Source organism: Bufo gargarizans, chromosome 7 (assembly GCF_014858855.1).
Source record: "Bufo gargarizans isolate SCDJY-AF-19 chromosome 7, ASM1485885v1, whole genome shotgun sequence".
NCBI classification, from domain to species: Eukaryota; Metazoa; Chordata; class Amphibia; order Anura; family Bufonidae; genus Bufo; species Bufo gargarizans.
In genome coordinates this window covers 57356986-57383779 of record NC_058086.1, presented here as the reverse complement: position 1 = coordinate 57383779, position 26794 = coordinate 57356986, and the positions used below count along the sequence as shown (strand labels likewise).

Sequence of the window (26794 nt, the reverse complement as noted above, 5' to 3'; positions counted from 1 at the left end):
GGGGAGCACTGGTTGGTCCAGGAGATGCCAATTCACCTTTAAGATTATGGTACATTATAATATTATATTATATTTAAATGGTATGTTAATAGTATGGCAGAGAGTTGCACAAATACCACAAAGCGATGGCAAAACCATATACATATATGTGGATTTACAGGTCTTGCATTACACTTTAAAAGCCTCCTATAATTTTGTAAGGTGGAGGTGTTTTGCCCATGGACACATGACTACATCCATTTTTTTGGCTGCAGCAAGATGCAGTTAACAAGTTTTCTTGTGTACTACTTAGTAGTGTTTTTTTTTTTTTTTTTTTTTTTGCAGCAGTTGATATGAATATCAAATACTAATGTCTAGAATTAAAGGGAATCTATCACCAGGTTTATGTTGCCCTTTCTGAGGGCAGCCCATACTGATCCCCGAGGGCTAGAGTTGGCTTGATGCAACGCACATGCTCGGGAGTGTTCTTATTCTTGAACTCCCCGCAACTGATTAGCAGCTTTTTCCCTGTGCACATGTAGCAGCAGCTCATGAATATTGACACGCCAACCCTCGGGTCACAGTAGGAAACTACAAGGCAAAAATGTAAGTGACCCTGCATCTGAATCAAGGTCTCAGTCACTAGTTTATTATGCCGCACGTAGATAAGGCAGCGTAAATGCAGTGACAAATTGCTTATAAAGGGCATCTGTCTGCAGATTTGCTTCTATGAAACTGGTGAGCTTGCCAGCAGAACGCATCTGTGTTGGTCCCATGTTCATATGTTCCCGCCTTGCTGAGAAAAATGATGTTTTATTATATGCAAATGAGCCTCTAGGAGCAATGAGGGCGTTGACATTACACCTAGAGACTCTGCTCTCTGCAACTGCTGCACCCTCTGCACTTTGATTGACCGGGCCGGCCGTGATAACGTTTTCACTGCCTGGTCCTGTCACTCCACGTGCAAAGAGTTTGGCAGTTGCAGAGAGAGCAGAGCCTCTAGGTGTAACAACAACGCCCTTGTGGCGCCTAGAGGCACATTTGCATATATTAAAACCACAGATTGTCAGCTTTAATTTGAGGGTATTTACATCCAGATCCGGTGAACGGTGCAGGAATTACAACAGTTTGCATATGTGCCTCCCACTTGTTAAGGGACCAAAAGTAATGGGACAATTGGCTTCTCAGCTGTTCCATGGCCAGGGGTGTGCTATTTGCATTTGGAATCTCTTGCTGTCAACTCTCAAGATGAGATCCAAAGAGCTGTCACTATCGTTGAAGCAAGCCATCATTAGGCTGAAAAAACAAAACAAACCCATCAGAGAGATAGCAAAAACATTAGGTGCGGCCAAAACAATTGTTTGGAACATTGTTAAAAAGAAGGAACGCATCGGTGAGCTCAGCAACAGCAAAAGACCTGGAAGGCCACAGAAAACGACTGTGGTGAATGACCGAATAATTCTTTCTCTGGTGAAGAAAACACCCTTCACAACAGTTGGCCAGATCAAGAACACTCTCCAGGAGGTAGGTGTCTGTGTGTCAAAGTCAACAATCAAGAGAAGACTTCACCAGAGTGAATACAGGGGGTTCACCACAAGATGTAAACCATTGGTGAGCCTCAAAAACAGGAAGGCCAGGTTAGAGTTTGCCAAACGACATCTAAAAAAAAGCCTTCACAGTTCTGGAACAGCCTATGGACAGATGAGACCAAGATCAACTTGTACCAGAGTGATGGGAAGATTATGGAGAAGGAAAGGAACTGCTTGTGATCCTAAGCATACCACCTCATCAGTGAAGCATGGTGGTGGTAGTGTCATGGCGTGGGCATGGATGGCAGCCAATGGAACTGGTTCTCTTGTATTTATTGATGATGTGACTGCTGACAAAAGCAGCAGGATGAATTCTGAAGTGTTTCGGGCAATATTATCTGCTCATATTCAGCCAAATGCTTCAGAACTTATTGGACGGCGCTTCACAGTGCAGATGGACAATGACCCAAAGCATACTGCAAAATAGGGATCGACCGATTATCGGATTTACCGATATTATCGGCCGATATTCAGGATTTTGAACAATATATCGGCCGATATATTCTATTTTGCCGATATTCCGATAGTGTATGGGGAACACAGATCGCGCTGCTGACAGCGCTCTCCGTGTTCCCCTTAGCAGCACAGGGGAGAAGGAGCAGTGTCTCCTCCCCCTGTGCTGCTGCTGCCGCTGCCGCCAATGAGAGGACAGGGGACAGGAGGAGGGGAGGAGCTATGGCCACTGCTCCACCAATGAAGCTTAATCTATCATTCATTCATATACAGGAGGCGGGAGCTGCAGGATCACATAGCCGGCTCCCGACCTCTATGAGCTGTAGCTGCGATCTGCGGTAGTTAACTCCTCAGGTGCCGCGGATCGCAGCTACTGCTCATAGAGGTCGGGAGCCGGCTATGTGATCCTGCAGCCAGCTCCCGCCTCCTGTATATGAAATTGAGCTTCATTGGTGGCGCAGTGCGCCCCCCCAAGCCCCCCAGTATCAGACATTGGTGGCGCAGTGCGCCCCCCAAGCCCCCCCCCCCCAGTATTAAGCATTGGTGGCGCAGTGCGCCCCCCCTCCCCCCCAGTATTAAGCAGTGGTGGCGCATAGGGCCCCCCACCCCAGTCGCAGTGCGCCCCTCCACAGGATCCCCTCTCCCTTGCTCCTCCGATCGGAGCCCCAGCAGTGTAATGCTGGGGCTCCGATCGGTTACCATGGCAGCCAGGACGCTACTGAAGCCCTGGCTGCCATGATAAGCTCCATGCTGCTGTGTGCACAGAGCACACAGCAGCAGGGACAGTGTGAGCTCCTATTCACCCTGCATCCTGATAGATCTCTATCAGGGTGAATAGGACAAGGGTTCTAGTCCCTAAGGGGGCTAAAAGTTAGTTAAAAAAAAAAAAGTTACTAAAAAAATAATAAAAACACCAAAATATAAATGAAAAAGAAAGATTTAAAAAAAAAATACACATTAACAATAAACATTAATTTTCAGCAGATTTGTGGGAATTTTTTTTTTTTTTTTTCAAAAATGAAAATTCCCAGAATATCGGTATAAATTATCGGCTATCGGCCTGAAAGTTCACAAATTATCGGTATCGGCCCTAAAAAATCAATATCGGTCGATCCCTACTGCAAAAGCAACCAAAGAGTTTTTTAAGGGAAAGAAGTGGAATGTTCTGCAATGGCCAAGTCAATCACCTGACCTGAATCCGTCAGGTCAGGTGATTGACTTGGCCATTGCAGAACATTCCACTTCTTTCCCTTAAACTCTTTGGTTGCTTTTGCAGTATGCTTTGGGTCATTGTCTTGCTGAAGACAAAACTGAAGGGAAAATGTCCCAAGAACAAGCAGGAACTGAAGACAGTTGTAGTAGAGGCCTGGCAGAGCATCACCAGGGATGAAACCCAGCGTCTGGTGATGTCTATGCGTTCCAGACTTCAGGCTGTAATTGACTGCAAAGGATTTGCAACCAAGTATTAAAAAGTGAAAGTTTGGTTTATGATTATTCTGTTCCATTACTTTTGGTTCCTTAACAAGGAGGCACATATACAAACTGTTGTAATTCCTGCACCGTTCACCTGATTTGGATGTAAATACCCTCAAATTAAAGCTGACCGTCTGCAGTTAAAGCACATCTTGTTCGTTTCATTTTAAATCCATTGTGGTGGTGTATAGAGCCAAAAATGTTAGAATTGTGTCGATAGCCCAATATTTATGGCCCTGACTGTATGCCCTTTAAATGATGTGTTTGGGCTCCACAGATGCCAAGTAAAGGGTGGTATTGGACGCTGCATAATAAATGTAAAAAGTCACTTTGCCTTTTCTAGCATGCATAGTTGAACTTGTTCAGATTTTAGAATTGACTAGGGTTGGAGAGCTCCTCTGAACAACACCTACTAAAGAACAACCTAGAGAGCACGGCCCGGCCTTTGCTGTGGAGCAGTCGGCTTTTCTTGTAAATGTGAAGGACTATTTGGTCCTGGTTGGTAGCGATCGGTTTCAGCCTTAAAAAAAAAAAAAGAAAGGTACCTGAAAAATATGTGACTTAAAGGCTGAATTGTTCTGATAAGTTACTGATAACCGGAGTCTTTCGCGGCCGCCTGAAGCTTTGTTTTTGACATGACTGATCACGTTAATGGATGTGTGTCTAGAAGTGAAGAGTTGTTCATTTTCTTTATTTCCTAGAATGGTCACCGATGGCAGATCTTCCAAGACCTTCTGGTAACTGATCAAGATAATCTGGATCTAGCCAATGTTAACCTGATGCTTCAGCTCTTGGTACAGAAGAAGAGGCAACTTGAAGCAGTAAGTACAAATAAGAAGTGCCAATTTCTCCCTCCTAAAGGGGTTGGCCATTACAACAACTTGTCTCTTATTCCGTGACTAGGGGATAAGTGTCTTATCGACAGGCATCTGACCACTTGGGTCCCTGCGGATAACTGGGGCGGTCGTCTGTGTTCCCCATTTTGAATGGAGCACGCCGCTCCATTCAGCTCAGTGCACTGATACTCTATTACAGACAGTCCTATAGAGTTGAATGGAGCAGCGACTCTCCTGCGTATCCGCCGCTGCATTCAAATGGGGAAATACAGGACCTTGGTTCTACTGATAGACCCAGCATTTGGACTTTAATGTGAATGGCGTATAAGTTGTTGTGATGGCACTACCCCTTTAATTTTTTTCCCGATTTAAGTCTATAGTTGCGACTTTTGTTTTGCCCCTTTTTTTTTTCTTATATTTTGCTATACACTGAAACAAGGGGAATCAGTTGAGACAGAGAGATGTCATAGATTTACATTATCCAGTCGAAACACAAGTGCCGATCACTATCTAGAGAGACCACCAATCCACATTCGGTGCTTGGCCGGACCCGCCAAAATCAATGGATTTGCCTGACATTTATGTAATGTGTATAGCCAGCTTCATCTTCCTTATCTAGGCCTCCAGTAGTATAATAGAGCTGCCATTACCTCGCCCCACCTTCTAGTGATGAGATCACTCTGCTCTTTCTGTCCCAGACTGTATAGCAAAGCTGACAAGCGAGGTGCAGAAAACATGAAGTATTATACTGTTAAGTTCTGTGGATAGTAACAAAAATAAATCAGTGAATACGTGGGTCAAATTTAGATTTTAGGGGCATGTAGAGAAATACTAACTACGGGCGGGCGCATTTGGAAGGCCGGGTGACCCTTTGTGCACCTGGAGGACTGCTTTAGTGGGTTGACTGAGGCTGTGGCTCTTGATTTACTTTTTCCAGATGTATTCCCCACAGTAGAATGGAAACTTTATTTTAAGGGTTTTTCCAGCAAACACCTTTATGGGCAAAAAGATGCATTCTCAGTGGATACTTATCCATTCAGAATGCATTAAGGGCAAAAATGATCAGTTTTAGACCGCTTGTGAAAGCTCTGAACGGATCTCAGAAACGGAAAGTCAAAACGCCAGTGTGAAAGTAGCCTTATCTGTCTCTCTGGTAAAGGGTTTGTCTCACTTCAGCAAGTGGCATTTATCATGTAGACACAGTTAATACAAGCCACTTACTAATGTGTTGTGGTTGTCTATATTGCTTCCTTCCTTTGCTGACTGGAATAATTTTTCCATAACATTATACACTGCTCGTTTCCATGGTTACCGCCAAACACTATAGGAAAAAGTGCTTGCCTCTCTGGTGACTGGGACCATAGCAGCTCACATAGCCTGGTGCTTTTTCCTAGATTGTGCAAGTACAGCCACCACTGATGGATTGCAGGGTGGTCGTAACTATGGAAACGAGCAGTGTATAATGTGATGGAAAAATGAATCCAGCCAGCAAAGGAAGCAATATGGACAATCGCAATACATTAGTAAGTGCCTTGTATTAACTTTGTCTACATAATAAATGCCATTTGATGAAGTGACACAACCCCTTTTAAGGTGAAAGGTATGAGAGCAGTCTAGACTTTCCATCACTTATCCAAAATATCAGAAATCAGTGATCAAGCATGCATAATCCATTGAAAACTGGCACCTCCTCAGTCTCCTTGCTTCTGGAAACCCAACCAGTCTGTCTTTTATGACATCAGATTCCCAGAAAATCTCCTTTAAATATCATTTGAACTGTTTTTCCAATTTAGTTAGTTCTATGCCAATTGCTAAATGTCTCTGATTTTGCCATTTTGGAGTATTGTCTATATTAAAGGGGTTATCCAGAAATGTGATCATGAAGGCCTATGCTCAGGACGTTTGATCAGTTTCAGATTGGCGGCGTTCTGGCTCTTAGCGCCCCTGCCAATCAGCTGTTTGAAGAAGTCGTTGCTCTGACCGGGAGCTTCAATGAGCGCTGCAGTCTCTTTACAGCTTACCAAGAACAGCGCTGCCCATTGCATAGCGGCCGAGTTTGGTATTGCACCTAGGCCACGTGACCGATATATATGGTGATGTCACTGGCCTAGGAAGGGGGCCTAAGCACTCGCAGAGCACTGTGGCCTCTTCAAACAGCTGACCGGTGAGTGTCCCATCAGTTGGACCCTCACCAATATGCTATTGATGACCTATTCTGAAGATAGGCCACCAATATAAAATTTCTGGATAACCCCTTTTACTCCATATGGAATGGTATAATGATCAGCCCCCCCCCCCCCTTTAATTTAATTTTAACGGGTACAGTTTCCTAAGACTGTCACGGTGCCCCTATTTCCGTCTCTTGGCACTCACCCGTAGCCTAACGAAGACAGTCTCGTGGAATTGATAAAGAGGCTTTCTGTCCCGGTTGTATGCCGTGCCAGTAACAGAGCCTCCCTCCACAGCACATATTGTTCAGCTCTCCTGCCAGGACGGCCATAAAAATATTTGGCCAAATATCACAGCAGCAAATGGGAAAATAATATAATCTTCAGGTTAAATTTAGCTTCAGAAAACAAAAGGGGTTGACAGCAGCCTTACATTCTGTCTACAAGAGCCTGGCACCGAGGGCTCTTCTGCAGGAGGGTAAAAGTAGGGATAAACACAAAGTTGGGAGATCTGCGGGAACTTCTGCTCACAGTTGGCTACGGATGTCAGTGTTGTTGTAACCTGTGGCCAGAACAGATAAGACCCATGATATTTGCTGACAGCCCTGTCAGTCCCTGTGCTTTTGGTTTTCCTCTTTTGCTATACTATTATTAATGAAATGTTTTATTTTTGAGGATTATCACATCATCTCTTGCATAATTGGGGTCTTCATAATGCCATGGCATCCAAATGTGGCTTTCATCACGTGCAGAGTTGACCAGTGAAATAAATAATCCAACATAGCAGATCAGCTTTTTTGACATCTAATCCGTATCCAGTCAGTTTATTCCATTTTTATATATATATATATATATATATATATATATTCTCTATCTCTATCATATTTTTTATTTTTTTACACTGCTGATCAGTTTCTGATCGATCAGCAGTTTGAGAAGGTTGCGCTCCTCCTTTGAGTGCCGCCACCGTCTCGCAGCTTACCTTAGGCCCGGGGCTGAACTGCAATACCAGGCACAACCACTATACAATGTGCAGCGCTGTGCTTGGTAAACTGCAAGGAGGCAGCAGTGCTCAACGGAGCTCTCCGGTCTCCTCACACAGCTGATCGGCGGGGCTCCTGGGTGTCAGACCTCGCCGATCAGATACTTAGGATAGGTCATCAGTATATAAAAAAAATAAAAAGTCAGAAAACCCTTCTAACCCTTTTGTTTAGTGCACAGGGGTCATCGGTCAGACAGGGAGTCGCATTACACAACTACTCATAATAAAATTAGCCAAAATGTGTGGATGCAGCTGAGCTGGGACGTCTGCTGGCGCATTTTGAAAAGTGGGCAAATTACAAATAAATGTTTTTTTATAAATCTAAGGAAACCTGTTTGAGATCAAGCTCCATTTTGCCTATTGCTGGCCTGTCGTAGTATTGTCATTGCGCGTCTCATCCATGTAGAGCCGCAGCTGTACCTGATACTCTTTATACTGTAGGTTAAAAACTGTATTTTTCCATCCCTGCAGGAATCGCATGCCGCTCAAGTTCAGATCCTAATGGAATTCCTGAAAGTAGCGCGACGAAATAAGAGAGAGGTAACGGGGCTTTAATGTCAAATGCAGACGCTCTGAAATGTTTTTTCTTTTTCGCTGATGGTTCTTGGTACATTTAAAGCTCCCTTCAGGTCTCAGACATGCGTGGAGCGTCACTCTTCAAAGTATATTAGAGATCGATCGAAGATGTTACTTTTCTTGGCACGTGGAGCTTAAAGGGGCAACCCCAGATGCTAAAAGGAAATAAATTGTCCTAGGAGCGGTGAAGTCAACAAGGCAGCAGTCTAGGGGATATTTGCAGTAGTGCTACCTCATGAAAGAAACAATCAAAAACCATAGCAACATAGACAACCCAACTCCAATGCCCTTTTTTTTATGATCTTGAATTTACGAATAATTGGCTGTTTGAGAAGGACCCGGTGCTTCTGTAAGTGTCACAGCTTTCTCACAGCTTAAAGGGGTATTCCCATCTCAAAAAATGGGGAAATTGTCTGAGATGGGAAAACCCTTTTAATCTGGTGATGTCACGTTCATTGGTCACATTGCCTAATTTAAGTTAAAGAGGTTGTCCAAGTTATTTTTTATTGATCTATCCTCGGGATAGGTCCTCTATATCAGATCGGCGGGGTCCGACAGCTGGCACTCCTGCTGATCAGCTGGTTAAAGAGAAGGTGGCGCTCCGTGCGAACACCGTCTACTCTTCATAGTTTACCTGCTTGCCATCACAACAGCAGCGGTGAACAAGTGTAATAACGCCTAAGCCGCCCCGTTCACTTCAATGGGACGGCTTGAAGTGAATGGGACAGCGTCTTGTAATTACACCTTCTCACTTCTGCTGTTGCGACGGCGAGCAGGTAACCAATGCAGAGACATCGGCGGAGGTGCCAGGTGTCGGACCTCTGCCGATCTGATAAGGATGATCTATCCTGAGGGATAGGTCCTCAGTAAAAAAAAACTTGGAGAACCCCTTTAAGTGAATGGGGCTGAGTTGCAATACCAAGCTGTGAGGAGGGCCTTCTCAAACATCTGATCGGCGGCGATTCCTGGTGTTGGACCTCCACCGATCAGATACTGATGACGTATCCAGAGGTCAGAAGTATTTTTTTTTTTTTATAATATAGGTGCCACTATTGTAGCCCTTTCGAAAGACCCCATGGAGATTATTGCTCTCTTGAAGAATATTGATGAAAATGAAATCCATCCCATCATTATACATATTTTGCATTTACAACAAAAAAAAGCTTCAATCCCAAGATACTCCAGAAAAAAGTGCTAGAATAGTACCACTTGCTATTTCTACCGAACAGCCTTTCCATGTCCACCTCAGTAAATGTGCTGAGGTGGACACACATGTTTGAAACATACATTTTATTTATTTTTTCTATATATATTTTTTTTCTTCTCTCTCTCTCTGCTCCTTCGAGTGTGCGGTGTGATCCCTCGTGTAGCTAGCGCCTCTGAAGTGTCAGCGTCTTTTCAACTTTTCAGTGGAAATGCTGAGCAAATGGAATTACAGTATTGCTGTCTCACGCTCAGCATCGCTTTTGGGAAGCACAGAGGACGCTGCAGCCAGGGAGCCCTCTACATACCCAAAGGAGGAGAAGTAAGCGAGACCGAGCAGGCGTGCCCACCTCGCCACTTTTATTGAGCCTGGCTTTGTGCAGAGTGATGGAGCACGGCCGTGTCCTTTTTCAAGACATTTTACATGTAGGCATTCCTGAGTACACGGCACACTAGAAGGCTCAAGGGCGGCAGGATGGTGTTTTTCCACATTTGGGTTTGTAATGGATTCCTAAATGTCAGAGCAAGAATCAGTAGCCTGATACCAGGACCACATGTAGCTGAAAATGCCTTCACATTCCCCTGATACGTTAGAAGGTCATAATTGAAACCCAACCGTAGGAATGTAACAGATTTCGGAGCTTATATTGTAGAGCTTTGAAATGTTCATTCCTGAAAAAGCAAGGTTTGCAGAGTGTTACCCTGGTTTCACACCTGAGCGTTCTGAAAGGAGCGCTCTGTATGCGCGATTGTACCGGCGTTTACAATCGCGCATACAGAGACAAGCGAACGTCCATTGTCGCGCGTTCCCGAAAGTCTATGTACGGGAACGCGCGCCAAAACGCCCCAAAGAAGCTCAAGAACTTTTTTGAGCGTAGGGCGTTTTTCAGCGCGTTCAAACGCGCTGTAAAACGCTCAAGTGTGAACCAGGACCATAGGGAAGTATTGGTTTTCATGTGTTGAGCGTTTTACAGCGCGTTTGAACGCGCTGTAAAACGCTCAGGTGTGAACCCAGTGTTAGAACATTGGAGAATATAGTTCTGTTGTATCATAGTCCAGAAAATAAAAAATGGTTGAACCGTGATTTCCAGATGTAAAGGGGACACTCGTCGGTGGTTATACGTTGAGGTGGCCCTGTTAATACACAGTGACACATCACCTCCTGACATGGCTGTTTTAGTAGCTACTTGCATTCCCCATGTAATAACAATTCTTATTCCTACTAGAAGTTTATGGATAAAGGTACAGGAGGGTGTTGCCAGTTAGGGGGTTTGTCCACTGGCAGACTGATTGGTCAATGCTCGACTGTGCAAGGAGACACCCCTAACTGGTAGCACCCATCTGAACCTTTATCCATAAACTTCTAGCAAGAGTAGAAGAGGAATGACCCAAACGTAGAAGAATAAATGCTCCCGATTGTCATTTCATATGGAATACAATTATATCCTAAAAACAGACCTATCAGGGGAGGTGACGGGTTCTGTCTAACATGAACACACGTTGGGTATCCTACCGTAGGGGGAGCAGCATATCGTTGCTGCCAGTTCTGTAGTATCCATGTTGATTTGTGGCTGTGACACTTAGAGGGGTCGTCTCACTTCAGCAAATGGCATTTATCATGTAGAGGAAGTTAATACAAGGCACTTACTAATGTATTGTGATTGTCCATATTGCTTCCTTTGCTGTCTAGACTCATTTTTCCAACACATTATACCTGTCTCGTTTCCATGGTTACGACAGCAGTGTAATCCAGCATCTGTGGCCGTGCTTGCACGCTATAGGAAAAAAGCACCGGCCTGTGTGTGTTCCTAACATTCCGGCCACCAGAAAAGCCAGTGCTTTTTCCTATAGTGTGCAACAACGGCCACAGAAGCTGGATTACAAGGCCGTCGTAACCATGGAAACGAGACAGGTATAATGTGATGGAAAAAATGAGTTTAGCCACCTAAGGAAGCAATCCGGATAATAATAGTACATTAGCAAGTGCTTTGCATTATCTTTCTGTACTTGATAAATGCCACTTGCTGAAGTGAGACGACCCCTTAAAGGTGTTGTCCAAGTTAGTATTTTTTTTTATTGATGACCTTTCCTCAAAATAGGTCATCAATATCAGATCGGCTGGGGTCCGATACCAGGCACCCCGGCCGATCAGATGGTTGAAGAGAAGGCGAGCGTTGTGCCAGCGCTGCCTTCTCTTCATTGTTTACCTGCTCGCCGTCGCAAGAATCCTGCATAGAGGACTTTTTATTTGTATTTTTTTTATTGTCTGAAATAACGTATCTGACGGAAATAGCTCAAACGGATGCCAAATGTGCAAAACTGATCAGAATCGGAATGAAAAACTAACGGTGTTGTAAACTCTACATCTACAAAACCGCATCCATTTGCGTATTGTGCCTCGTTTATCTGGAAGCTGAGGTCAGACCAGATTTCTCGATGACGCTCCATCGGTCCATTGGTAGCGTTGACGAAGTGTTAGGAATGTCACTTTTCCTATCTGGTCAAGAGATGCTAAACAGACGCTTGACGTCTCCCATGTCAGAATTACGGATTGCACACTGCCTCCTTCCCGAGTTTCTTCCATCCCCTTTTCAGCTTCCATATTCTTCCTATGATTTGGTCAAGAATAATTAAAAACAAATGACCGAGCTGAAATGATATTTATATTGGCAGGAAAGGAACCTGAAGGAATCCCCTCTCCCCTTTCCTGCAGATAAACATTGTGCTGATGATACAGAGCTCCGTTTAACCGCCTTATTTATTTCACTTCTATACGTCCTATATACGTTTCCCTCCTCGCCCCCGACTTTAGGAACCAGTTGTGCCTCCATTTGGGTTTCCCGTTTTGGCATTTAGGTTGCTTATATCTTTCTAGAAAGATAGGAGCGCGTCCAGGATTTGTCCTGTTACTCACTTAACCCTCAGACCTCTGCAGTTTGACTTCGTCCAAGAAGCCCGGAGCGTGCGTATGATATGTTTGACTTGTCAGGGCCTAGAATTTCTGTCTGTGTTTGAGTCACAAATGAGGTGAATGGGTTCCCGGGGTCACATGAGAATAAACATGCCCAGCATTTTCCTATGAAGCTGTGTGATTACTTTGCTGCTCATCATGTAAGCTCGTGTTTGTTTTTTTTGTTTTCTTTTGTACTTAGTGACTGTTGTACGTCATTTACTTTTCATCAGCCTTTTTGTTAGCTTTTTTATTTTGGTGTAAACTAGACTGCTGTAGTACGTAGGTTGTCACTTTATGGTATTCGATCGATTATTCCAACCATTGATCGAGTACTCTAATAACAAAAACCTTCTTAATGTAACGTTTTGATTTATAAAAATCAAATCGGTCCCCTATGCCATCCCTCATGCCACAATTGGTCTCCTCTGCCTATCAGTCCCCAGCGCCATGCCCATGAGCCTCCCTCATGCCACAAATCCCCAGCACCATGAGACCTCCTCCCCGAATGCCATGAATCCCCATTCCCTAGCAGTGCACCATGAGCCCCACCCCTCCCCCATGCCATCAGTGATGAGCCCCCCCATGCCATGAATCGCCAGCAGTGCACCTTGATCCCCACACCCTCCCCCATGCCATCAATGATGCGCTACCTCCATGCCATGAGTCAGCAGAGCCCCTTGATGACCATACTTGGGACCCCAATTTGGCTGTCAGAACTCATGGCGTGGCCAGCACAGTGACTTCTCGTTTACAGGCTTGTAAACTAACTTTATCAGAGCAGGGAGAGAAGCTGACATCACAGGTCATGTGACCCTCAGTGAAATCTGAGAAACCAGCCACTGGAGATAAAGTGAGTTAATTGGAAAGCTGTTACATTTGCCCAGTTAGGAACATAGAAAGAACAAAAAAATAACTCGGACAACCCCTTTAAGATTTTGTTCATTTCAACGATGTGGCTTTGATTTCTGATGGTCGCATTATTCCTCTAACTGGTGGTATCTGATGGATGGCATTGCCCTTTAATGGATTCAGTGGCTTCCACAGAGGTGTCTGTCGGCTGCAGCATATGACGATGATGATCCCAGCCTCGGCCTTGTTTGATTGAGATAGGAATAGCCCTTTAAATCCCCATTAGAATTATAAAAGATGCACTTTATTGATGTAAGATGTCACGTGGATAATGTAGTTGTTCTCCTAGGTGTCCCTTCTTGATTCTGATTTCTCGAGCAGTGTTTTTACGTATAGATTAAAATCACTATCCAACCCCATTGTACACATATTACGGTCTGCTAGGAGTCGGATATTGATGTAGGTGGTGATTTGAATTCACACAAGGTCTTTACGGCACATGAGATCAGATGAATCAGAAAGGGATGTGTTACCATCAGGATCGCCCCGCAGGTTCAGCCTCAAGCCTTGGCCCTGTAACATCAAGCAACCGTGTCTTGCATAGAAATAAAAATATATAGTATATTTTTTATATTTTTACTGTACTCTAAGCAATCTTTTTTAACCATAGGTACTTCTACCAATATCGATGTGGTATCACCAGCCCTGTTCTCCTCCCGTGGCTGTCTTGTGTCCTAGAGATTTCTTAGATTTTTTATGTACCCTGTAAATTTGTAGATGATGAGACGCGAAGCTGTAAAGTGTTTGTTTCTTGTCTCCTTCTCTCATCTTGACCTCCCAGCAATTGGAGCAGATCCAGAAGGAGCTGAGTGTGGTGGAGGAAGACATAAAGCGTGTAGAGGTGAGAGACTTGATTAAAGCTGTCTGCCGCTGGATGCTCTTGGCAATCTCTCCTCTAACATCTGGCTCCAAAGCTGGGGTGACTTTACATGGGGATAGATCCCAGAGCATTGGCACTTTTTTCTTTACTTGGTTATTCTTAAAGCTGAAATGCAGAATATTGTTTTTTTTTTTTTTTTTTTTTTTTATGTTTTCACTAAATAATTTTTTTGTGTGACAGCTAGCACTTCAGGAAGCAATATTTTCTTACCATTACTATCTCCTAGTACAGTATAAATCAAAGTTTTTACCCTCCCCACCATCTGCACACCAAATACATAGGGGGCTGGGGCCTCCATCAGTATGTTGAATCACAGCTCGAGCAGCTTTTTCTGAAATCTGAATATTTTCAACCCAGCATTGTGCCTGGGATTGTAACACTGACCCCAGATATCTGGACTGGGGCCGTTTTGCATCGGTGGCGGTCCATTACTGGTGAGATGTCAATACATCATCAATTCTTGTAGTGAGAATACCCTTTTATTAAAGGTTTTTGAAAATCATTTATTGTCCTCCTCTCTGTTACACATGCAAATGACAATTTTGCTATGATATGTGATTTAAAGGATAACTGTTATATTTTCATAAAAATGTTTTTGGAGTTAGCAAATGTTACTGCTGCAGCAGCATTATGCATAAAGCAATATTTAGTTTCTTCACTTACCACTGTTTTCCTTGAGTTTTCCCCTTAGTTACGGCTGTTTTGAATCCTACATTATAAGGATCTTCATAAGATGGCTCCTCTGCCAGTTCTCTGAGGCCAAAACTGCATTCCCTCAGGTCACATACAAACTTGCTGAAGCCAGCAGCTTCCTGCCAGCCAATCAGATTGGATTACTGAGACACGCCTCCTCACTCTGAAGCCTAATGCAGGCCTGCAGTGTGAAGAACCGTCCCTCTGTCTTCCTAGCCGAAGACAGATGAGCCTTAGCAACTGTCTTTTAAGGGAGCAGTGGAAAGGGACAGGAGACATCAATGAAATCTGTTATTACAAGGTAATTGCAGATCTTTTGGCATCATTGACAGACTAACTCAGGTATACATGCCTAGCTCTAATAAACTAGCAAATAAAAGACAGTTATCCTTAAAAAAAATATATATTAATAATACAAGATTAAAAAATATATATATATAAATTTTTTTTTTTTTTTTTGTGGGGGATTAGCTCTCTCAGGGGTCATTCTCACAATTGGCTTCACCACAGCCGGATTGCAGGTCCAAACATGAGATTTATTTTCACAGCAACAAAACAGTACAAAATAAAAGCCTGCCCGTCTGGGCTCTACCTAAACATAACATAACCCTACCTCACTTATTGCACCATTCACACACTGTACCAACATTGGCTTTCTTAGCTAATACTCCAGCACTTCCAGGCTGTAACAAAGTCCAGTACCTTTGGGCGATTGTGGCCCAGAAGTCCGCCTGACTCTGGCCTAGCGACCGTCGATTCCCAGACCTTTCGGAGTCCCCCAAAGATCAGGCTAACACCTAGCCCCGTGGCCCCTCAGCCAGCCCGGCTGAGACTACCCTTCCGGAACCTCCAGCAGGCCTCTGTTACACCAAGATTCTCTCTCTTCTTGAATGACAGTCTGGGCTGGGCTCTTATCCCAGACTGATTGTGTCACCTGGTGCTGCCTCAGACCTGATGACTGACTGGGAAGACACAAACTCCTGCCATGAATCTCCCCTAGCAGCTATGAGGCCTGTCACTGCCTCACATACCCCCCCTTTTGTTCAAGCCCGTAGGGGTGAACACTAGCATCAAATCCAGATGCTAGTGAACAGGCATTGACATGGCCTACAGTCTTCCCCTTATTCTGCCAGACACAGGAGAACAGCGCTTGGTTTGTCACCCTCATGAGTTTATTACAGAGCCGATAAGATCTACGGGATTTTCTTGCCCATCTCATGAGCAGGTACTCTTTCATGAGTGAGAGTGATGTGCTTTCGCACTCGTGGTCTCTTTTTTTCTTTTTTCTGTTCCTCTCCACATTTAGCATTTGGTTTCTGAAACTTTTCTCAGAAGAGGTTTTTATACGACCGGCAGGCTCTCGTTTTAGATTTTCTGGCTTGTGCACACGCTCCTCATGTCCTTTCTTGGATTGCTGCAGCTCTTGAATGAACTGTTCCCAGTCATGGTCGTGTCCCGACCCTTTGGCCTTGAGGGGCTCCTTCAGCAGAGCAGGCTTATCCCCACTTGTTTCTTTTACGTGCCTCCGGTTCACTTCTTCCAGCTTTCCGGCAGTTTCAGAGACCTTGGCTTCTTCTTTAGTGGGTTTTTCCGCTTCGGTAGCCGCTCCTTCGCTTCTCCAACACCTCGGCCTTAACTTCTTCAGCCTTGGTTTTCTTGGACCCGGCATCATATACTTTCCCTCCTTTTCCATTTTCTCATCGAGTTAGGAGGTTCCGGGGACAACAGGGACTTCACCAGACTCGTAGACTTCTGGCATTTTCAACAGAGGCTCACTTAGGACACGGTTCTCCTTTCGGGAAGAATTCAGGAGAGCCAACCCACAGTAGTAGACAGGATCTGCATACTGGTCGTCCAACTCCTTGTATTCCTTCCCCCAGCAGGCTGCTGGCTACTTGGACGGCTTTGCAGGCGGAGGGAACGTCTTTCGGGACCAGATCCTGGCTACCCACTGACATGAGTCTCTTGGCCTCTGCATCTACATCAGCCCTATTCACGAGTTCAGCAGAAAGATCTTCCGTCTTCTCTGCCTCAGTAGGCACTGCAGCGCCACCATCTCCTGATCCCTTCTTAACAAGCTCTGGCTTAGACTTCTCCAACTCATAGACTTTCTTCCCGACGTCATCCTTTGAGCTCATAAGATCCTCCATCTCTGCTCTAAGTTGCTTGTTCAGTCTCTCAAACTCATCTCGCTCCTCTTGTGTTTCTTCAAGGGCTCTATCCAAGAAGAGTGTCTGTCTATTTCGGGGGTCATTTTCACAATTAGCTTCACCACAGCTGGATTGCAGGTCCAAACATGAGATTTATTTTCACAGCAACAACAAAACAGTACAAAATCGAAGCCTGCCGTCTGGGCTCTACCTAAACATAACATTACCCTACCTCACTTATAGCACAGTTCACACACAGTACCAACATTGGCTTTCTTAGCTAATACTCCAGCACTTCCAGGCTGTAACAAAGTCCAGTACCTTTGGGGGATTGTGTCCCAGAAGTCCGCCTGACTCTGGCCTAGCGACTGTTGATTCCCAGACCTCGCGGAGTCCCCCAAAGATCAGGCTAAAACCTAGCCCCGTGGCCCCTCAGCCAGCCTGGCTAAGACCACCCTTCCGGAGCCTCCAGCAGGCCTCTGTTACACCAAGATTATCTCTCTCCTTGACTGACAATATGGCCTGGGCTCTTATCCCAGACTGATTGTGTCACCCGGTGCTGCCTCAGACCTGATGACTCACAGAAGAAATCCACGGCACACCATTTGCATTTCATCAATTTGTGGTTTTTAATTCATGGTAGTTTATACATCATCTTTTTGTTCCATCCAGAGCAATTATTCAAGCAATATAGTTAATTAAGCAGTACAACCTCCAACGTTTCGGTCGGTGACCACCTTTATCAAGGGATCTGTGACTTTGGATATATAATAGATGCTCTGGAGTGTCTCAGACCTGATGACTGACTGGGAAGACACAGAAAGTCCTGCCATGAATCTCCCCTAGCAGCTATGAGGCCTGTCACTGCCTCACAATATATATCTCTATCATCTTCTAATATATAAAGCTGAGTGTATGTGTGTATGTCCGCTAAAGGAATCCGCACAGTCACATTTACAATCACAAAATTTGGCACACAGGTACATCAGGCGTCTGGGGAGGTTTTAGACCGGGTCTCTGCTCTTCAGCGCATACCGTTCCTGAGATATTTCCCCCCAAAAGCAAATATGGCACCATCACATGACCTACATTAGCCAATAGGGGCCTGCAGGTCTTTCTCCTCATATCCCAACTGCCATACACACGGTACATGTCTCTTATCAGCCAGTAGAAGCTCGCAGGCCCTTAGTCTCCACATACACACAGTTTTACACCAGGTTTCCATAACAACCCAGCAATTTTTCTTCAGTGCTGTAGGTCAGCTTTAAAGGGGCAGGGTGCTGTGGGTGACACTGTTAAGGGAGTGGATCGCTGTGGAGGTCACAGTTTAGGGGATGGTCCGCTATGAAGGTCAATGTTAAGGGGCAGATTGCTGTAGAGGCCACTGTTAAGAGGGTGGGGTGTTGTGGAAATCACTGTTAAGGAGATGGGGCACTGTGGAGGTCACTAATTGAGGGGTGGGCCGCTGTGGACGTCACTGTTAAGGGGTCGGGCGCTGTGGAGGTCTGTATTAAGGGGGAAGGGAACGGTGGAGGTCACCGTTAAGGGGACGATCCGCTATAGAGGGCAGTGTTAAGGGGGCGGGTTGTTGTGGTGGTCACATTTTAAGGGAACAGAGCACTGGAAGTCAATGTTAAGGGGGCGGGTTATTGTGGAAATCGCTGTTAAAGGGGTTGTCCGGGTTCAGATCTGAACCCGGACATACCTCCATTTTCACCCCGGCAGCCTCCCTGACTTGAGCATCGGAGCAGTTCATGTTCCGATGCTCTCCTTTGCCCTGCTCTAAATCACGCAGGGCAAAGGCATTTTTAGGAGTTGCGGTGACGTACCGGGGTTCTCCATGGGGCTGCCAGGAAGCCCGGTGATGTCACCGGCACTAATGGGTGGGCTTTAGCGCTGCCCTAGCCAGTAAAACGGCTAGGGCAGTGCTAAAGTCCGCCCATCCGAGCCGGTGACGTCACCGAACACACTGCCGGACGGAAGTTTCCGCCCGGCAGTGTGTTATGATAAACAAAAGAGCCTGTGCCCTGTGCGATCTAGCGCAGGGCAAGGGAGCGCATCGGAGCATGAGATGCTCCGATGCTAGCCTCAGGGGGCTGCCTGGGTGAAAATAAGCGTATGTCCGGGTTCAGCTCTGAACCCGGACAACCCCTTTAAGGAGATGGGGTACTGTGGAGGTCACTAATAAAGGGGTGGCCGCTGTGGAGGTCACTGTTAAAGTAGCGGGGTACTGTAGATGTCACTGTTATAGTGGATAGTGTCGATATCTTTTAACGTCGCACACAATTATTAAATGAAATATACCCGTGCGAAGCCAGGCCCGTGTGTGTGTGTGTGTGTGTGTGTGTGTATATGTATGTATGTATATGTACAGTACAGAACAGACCAAAAGTTTGGACACACCTTCTCATTCGAAGAGTTTTCTTTATTTTCATGACTATGAAAATTGTAGATTCACACTGAAGGCATCAAAACTATAAATTAACACATGTGGAATTATATACATAACATAAAAGTGTGAAACAACTGAAAATATGTCATATTCTAGGTTCTTCAAAGTAGCCACCTTTTGCTTTGATTGCTGCTTTGCACACTCTTGGCATTCTCTTGATGAGCTTCAAGAGGTAGTCACCTGAAATGGTTTTCACTTCACAAGTGTGCCCTGTCAGGTTTAATAAGTGGGATTTCTTGCCTTATAAATGGGGTTGGGACCATCAGTTGCGTTGTGGAGAATTCAGGTGGATACACAGCTGATAGTTCTACTGAATAGACTGTTAGAATTTGTATTATGGCAAGAAAAAAGCAGCTAAGTAAAGAAAAACAAGTGGCCATCATTACTTTAAGAAATAAAGGTCAGTCAGTCCGAAAAATTGGAAAAACTTCGAAAGTGTCCCCAAGTGCAGTCACAAAAACCATCAAGCGCTACAAAGAAACTGTCTCACATGCGGACCGCCCCAGGAAAGGAAGACCAAGAGTCACCTCTGCTGCGGAGGATAAGTTCATCCGAGTCACCAGCCTCAGAAATCGCAGGTTAACAGCAGCTCAGATTAGAGACCAGGTCAATGCCACACAGAGTTCTAGCAGCAGACACATCTCTAGAACAACTGTTAAGAGGAGACTGTGTGAATCAGGCCTTCATAGTAGAATATCTGCTAGGAAACCACTGCTAAGGACAGGCAACAAGCAGAAGAGACTTGTTTGGGCTAAAGAACACAAGGAATGGACATTAGACCAGTGGAAATCTGTGCTTTGGTCTGATGAGTCCAAATTTGAGATCTTTGGTTCCAACCACCGTGTCTTTGTGCGACGCAGAAAAGGTGAACGGATGGACTCTACATGCCTGGTTCCCACCGTGAAGCATGGAGGAGGAGGTGTGATGGTGTGGGGGTGCTTTGCTGGTGACACTGTTGGGGATTTATTCAAAATTGAAGGCATACTGAACCAGCATGGCTACCACAGCATCTTGCAGCGGCATGCTATTCCATCCGGTTTGCGTTTAGTTGGACCATCATTTATTTTTCAACAGGACAATGACCCCAAACACACCTCCAGGCTGTGTAAGGGCTATTTGACCATGAAGGAGAGTGATGGGGTGCTGCGCCAGATGACCTGGCCTCCACAGTCACCGGACCTGAACCCAATCGAGATGGTTTGGGGTGAGCTGGACCGCAGAGTGAAGGCAAAAGGGCCAACAAGTGCTAAGCATCTCTGGGAACTCCTTCAAGACTGTTGGAAGACCATTTCAGGTGACTACCTCTTGAAGCTCATCAAGAGAATGCCAAGAGTGTGCAAAGCAGTAATCAAAGCAAAAGGTGGCTACTTTGAAGAACCTAGAATATGACATATTTTCAGTTGTTTCACACTTTTTTGTTATGTATATAATTCCACATGTGTTAATTCATAGTTTTGATGCCTTCAGTGTGAATCTACAATTTTCATAGTCATGAAAATAAAGAAAACTCTTTGAATGAGAAGGTGAGTCCAAACTTTTGGTCTGTACTGTGTGTGTGTGTGTATGTATATGTGTGTGTATATATATATATATATATATATATATACACATACTCATATGTGTAGATAAGTAGTTAGAGATTAATGTATGAGAGAGATAGTAAGAACTGTAATATGGCAGCACTTTTCTTCAGCACGTTTGTTATTCTCTTTCTCTGTAAAGACATAGGAGCCGGATGTCTTGGGATCTGTGCTGCCGCCTGGGTGACAGCAAGTCTAGATTGCTCATCTAGACTTCTATCTCCAAAGCTCCAGCATTGAGTTTGTGCGGTTCGATTCTGAACGCAGAAGCCTTGGAGACAGAGTGTAATTGTGAGCAGATATAACACAGTGCAGCACGGACCTTCGAGTGAGAGTAGCAGTACATTCACATATGGCATAAAGGCTGTAGATTTGCCGCCAAGGAGTTGTTTGAGGCAGGTACGAAGCATTTTGCAGCATAAAAATACATTTGATTTAGAAAATAAAAAAAAAATGTCATCCACGATCTTTAAAAAAATAAAATAAAATCTGCAGCAAAAATTGACCTGCAGTGTGGATTTTAAATCCGTTGCACAGATGGGTTATGCTGTGGATGTCCACCAGGGATGTCACCTTTTGCAATGCAGAGGGCGACATCTCAAAACGTGGCTGCGGAAATGCTGTAACATTTCGCCCTGTGTGGCTGTATCCTTAGGGCTTATGCACACAACCGTATGTATTTTGCGGTCCCCAAAACACTGATCCGCACAAAATACTAATGTCCGTGTGGATTCTGTATTTTGCGCAATGGAACAGTTTTCCCCTAATAAAACAGTCCTACCCTTGTCAGTAATGCAGACAATAATAGGATATTTTTTTGAGGAATGGACATACGGAAACGTAATGCACACGGAGTAATTTTTTTTTTTTTTTGCGGACCGATTGAAATAAATGGTTCTGCATACGGTCCGTAAAAAATCCCAGAAAAATACGTTCATGTGCAGGAGTCCATAAATTGAAGAAACTAACTGCACAAAAGTGCCGCCTGATCTTATATTTTTTTTTCTAGAGCGTGTCTTGTGACAATTTATATATATATATATATATATATATATATATATATATATATATAATGTGAGAGAAAAAAAAAAAATAAATGTAAAACCTTGCAATAGGATAGAAGTCTTATGTAATGGTTTATATTGGCCTGTTTTATTTTTGCTGTAAACTGAAATGTATTTGGCTTTTTGTTTCAGGAGATGAGCGGCTTGTATTCCCCCCGCAGTGAAGACAGCACTGTGCCACAGTTTGAAGCCCCTTCCCCATCACACAGGTAATATGCTCTTCTCTGGATCTGACAGAGTAAAATAAGTTATCATCACATGTTTGTTAGGGATATAAATTGAGTGGAAAAAATGAATGGACGCAAGTAAATGCAGATTTTTTTTATGGATTTACTGCACCCTACACGTGGCAAGTGAAATACGCTGGCACAGGAGACTCACTTTCTCTGTGGCGGTTCTCAGTTGTCAGCAGGCACAAGCTGTTTGATGTCAGTCATCAGCAACTTGTTTTTCAGTTCACTGAATATTATGATAAATTGGACAAATCAATTTGCCATGTTTGAAAAATTGTAGTGAATAATGGGCAACTTGATTTGCCCATTGTGCCCCAAGTGCTTGCCAAATCTGCACATAGATGCTCCAATTTACTGATCTCTAACCTGGAGTAGCTGGTAGTCTGCTGTCAGATTTTTGAATCTACAGTAGACTTTGTATATTAGGGATTAAGGGTCCCTTTACAAGGGCTGAGGTCATGCGATTATCAGGAACTAACCATACGTTCCCAATAATTTCCTGATCGTGAGTGGAGGAGATTGCTTCTCTCCCCATAGAAGTGAATGGGAGCTCACTGCACATGACCGGCCACTGCTCCCATTCACTTCTATGGGCCCGACGGGCCAGCGCTTGGCTATTTCTGCTGGTCCTATATAAATGAATGGAGGACGTCTGCACTGTGTGCCCTCCACCACTTTCGGCGCTTCGTTCTCGATATAGGTGCAGGTCCCAGCGGGGGGACCCGCACCTAGCAGACAAGGGGGGTATATCCTAGCGATATGCTACCATTGTCTGAGATGAGACAACCCCTTTTAACGGTCACTGAGTTTTAGGGAAACTTTTGATTTGCCATAGAGACATCAAAAGATTTGATTGATGGGGGTCTGAGCTCTGAGACCCCCACTGATCTGTAGAAAGAAGGAGAGAGAAGTGCACACACAACGCATTCTCTCTCCTCACTATAGGAGTTGGGCTCAATAGAAAGTCATTGGGTCTGTCTTAATTCCGTCCTCTGCGCAGAGAGAGCGCGATATCTATAACCTATCAGAAGTTTTACTAAAACTCGGTGACCCTATACACAGGACCAGATACACATTACTATATGTTACCTAAACCTGCCATTTTCGGTGGGACCAGCTAACTATCTAATGTGTAATGTGTGCTCCTGACATAACCAATGTGGGGGGAAAAAGGATAGGTCGAGTCCAGTTTTCTAGTGTGATCTGTTTGCTGTACCAGATGTCTAGCAGCGGTTTCCTCCTCTCCCCATTGAAAATGCATACATGCTCGGTTGACCAAGGGTTTGTGTGTATAGGGGAGTCAGGAGAGAGAGCTGCTATTAGGGGTGCATTCACATGACCTTATCAGTTTTTGCAGCTTGTGGTGTGGATCTGCAAAACAACCCATGTGCGCTCCGCATAACGGACAAGAATATGACACATTCTGTCTTTTTTGCGGGACTGTAGAACAGACGTGCTGAGCCGGACAGCACACTGTGTTATCCACATCTTTTGCGGCTCCATTGAATTGAATGGTTCCACATCTGATCCGAAAAGTTGCGGAACAGATGCAGAGGGAAAGATACGGTCGTGTGAATGGGCCCTAAAGGTATATGGTGCTTTCATTGTCAAGTTTCCCTTAAGTTGACAGGCGATTGCTCGGAGTCTCAGCAACATGGGGACCTTTATAATCTTCAGAAAGGGGGATTGCTCATAGTGGGTGACCCTTTAAAGAGAGCCTGTCGGCAGTATGGAATCCCGAGAGACGGTCACAGACGGCCGTGTTTTACTCTAAATGCCGTGCAATTCTGAGAAAACATAGTTCAGAAATAGGGAGAAGAAACATGGGCACCTCTTCCTGCAAGCTTTTCCCTATTCAGCTCTGCTTGTTTGACAGCTCTCTGTCTCGGGGCATAAAGTTGCCTGTATCCAGCATGAAGCTCTTAGGCTACTTTCACACTAGCGTTTTTACTGGATCCGGCAGGGCTCAGCAAAAACGCTTCCATTATGGATAATACAACCGCCTGCATCCATTATGAACGGATCCGGTTGTATCATCTTTAACATAGCCAAGATGGATTTGTCATGAACTCCATTGAAAGTCAATAAGGGGACGGATCAGTTTTCTATTGTGGCAGAGAGAACTGATCCGTCCCTATTGACTTGCATTGGCGGGGTGGTGGTAATGCCGGAACAGTCTTGCTCTGCATCCCAGGATGGAAAGCAAACTACAACATGTTGCGCTTTGCTCTCTGGTCTGGGAACTCAACGAAACGCAATGCATTTTGCAGCACTCCGTTCTGTTCAGTTCAGTTTTGTCCCCATTGATTTTATTTTTTCCGGTATTGAGCCCCTATGACGGATCTCAATACTGGAAAACGTAAACGCTAGTGTGAAAGTACCCTAAAAAGATTTCCTTTTAAAGGCTATGAACACCTTTTAAATATTGCATTGTACTCATTTTGAGCTTATTTTTTTCAATTGGTTGTTATTAAAGAAGTTGTGCCTCTTTCTCTGTACAGCCTTGAGATTCTCTAGTAGCATGGTCTGTATTTGACTGTTCCATCAGGCAGCTCAGCTGATGGCTCCTGATCTCTGACCTTATAAACACCCATTATAGCTCAGTTCTTATCTTAAGAATGTGGCTTAAATAAGTGTTTTTGAGCAATTTGTAATTTAGAGAGAACGTTTATTAGATGAATGGGAAATTTGAAAGTAAGATTCTCACAGCAAGGCAGAAGTTAACTCTTTAATGCAAAGCTGCTGACAATTTTTAATAAAGACCAATTGAAAAAATGATTTTTAAAGGGAACCTGTCATGTGGATATTTGAATATAATCTAACTAATGATATACAATCATTAACTACAAAAAAGTGCCTTAGATGTATTCACTTACTGGTGTGACAGATGGTTACCTCCATAATATACACACAAAGATGCCGCATGCTAATGAGCTGATTTGGGTCCAGCGTGATGTCATTGAGTCCAGCGTATATTTAATTCAGAGCAATAGCCACTCCCCTGCCCACCTGCTGCTGATTCATATGGAAAATAACTGTCAATCAGCAGCAGGTAGGCAGGGAGAGTCAGGAGCTCATGAATATTCAGGACGCATCATTATCGGCTGGAGCTTTTCAATACAAGATGTTGGCAGATTGACTGGGTCAATTAAAGAAAGTGACCCAGAATCAGTTACATATTTATGTTGCCCTTAGTTAGGACACCATAAAACTGGTGAATTGTTCCCTTTAAGCCCAAAATGAATAAAATGCAATCATAAAAATCTGCCTCTGAAGGTGTACGTAGCCTTTAAAGGGGTGGTCTCATCTCGCCGTTACTAAGGCGAGATGAGACACAGTCCCGACCACCTCCTGGCAGGGAAACAGCAGAGCGTGCCGTTGCTCCCTGTTTCAGTCGCTCCCATCGCGGAGAATGAGAGCTACGGACACTGAGAAACAGCATAGCTTGCTGTGCTACGCTTTGTAGCTCTCATGCACCGCCGTTCCGCCTCATGTGATACACAGGAGGCAGCTGTTTCCCGGTCTTAGCCTCCGATTTGTTTGTGACAACTCCTAAATCAATGCGGGAACGTGCATTTTGACGGTAGAACCAGTTGTCCCTTTCCGGTCCTCCCGTGTGTACAGAACAGCGAGCCTCTGCCAGATAAATTAAAATGTCTAAAGCATGTAATCGGTCAGCTCAAATGTCCTGTGTTTTGTCTATATGTTACCGGACTTACAGGCAGAATTGCTTCTCCAATATGTCCGTGTCCCGTGCTGATGGAGAACTCCTCTCGAGTAGGAGCGTGTGATTTACACGCCCAAGATGCCGCCTTATAAATGGCACTTACTGCCCATTTCTGTAGGGGAAAAAAAGAAAAAAAAAGACATTGTGCAATTAGATTTTTCTCTGCTGTGGCTATCTCTCCTAACAGCCAGAAGATGAGGCTTTCAACTTAATCTGTCCTGAGATCTTTCATCATTTATCTGCTCTCCAGCTTGTATCTATTCTTTGTACTTGTAGCAGCCATCCATCTCTCACTTTATATTTAATTTGGTCCAAGGACCAGTCGGCATCTTGCCGTGAGTTATGTTTGAGTTAAGGGACACTAAATCTAGGATTGGCCGTTCTTGCGTAGTTCATCGCCCTCTTTTGTTCCCTGTTAGCAGGCTGGGGAGAAGATGACTGTAATGATCCTTATTATTGTCCGTCTCCATGATCACTACCCCATTTTACATTTACACGTGTGACTGGTAGACTCTGGATCCAGACATTTACAGTCTTCGGAACTCCTTCCACATGTGATGGAAGGTTTCTACCCAAAAATCAGAGCAGGCTGTGGGTTCTCCGATCTGTGATGTGCTCATTTTGGTGCAGAAATGCAGCAACTTTCACCTCGGTGAACTTTAGGGGTTGTCCAATGCCTCCCCATACACCCGGCCCCTCACAGAAATTGTACTGACCTGGCTTGCCGGCACCTGCAGCGTTTTTGATGCCAGCACGGCCGCCGCTGCATCTCCCTGACGCGTGGGGAAAGCCATCCCATGCTGACGAGCCTCTCTAGTGTCACCCGCAATGCTA

The 26794-nt window shown here is 44.6% G+C and overlaps 1 protein-coding gene across 2 annotated transcripts in view; it reads left to right on the top strand.

Moving 5' to 3' along the window:
- The window catches only part of COP1 (COP1 E3 ubiquitin ligase), a 188822-nt gene that overhangs the window by 31371 nt on the left and 130657 nt on the right, over positions 1–26794 (top strand). Inside the window, exons 5-8 of one of the 2 annotated variants that reach the window (XM_044301396.1) lie at positions 4196–4315; positions 8012–8080; positions 13963–14022; positions 22133–22209. In XM_044301396.1, coding sequence (XP_044157331.1) covers positions 4196–4315; positions 8012–8080; positions 13963–14022; positions 22133–22209 — 326 coding nt within the window. The remainder of the gene's footprint in view (positions 1–4195; positions 4316–8011; positions 8081–13962; positions 14023–22132; positions 22210–26794) is intronic. The other variant, XM_044301397.1, reaches the window with a different exon arrangement.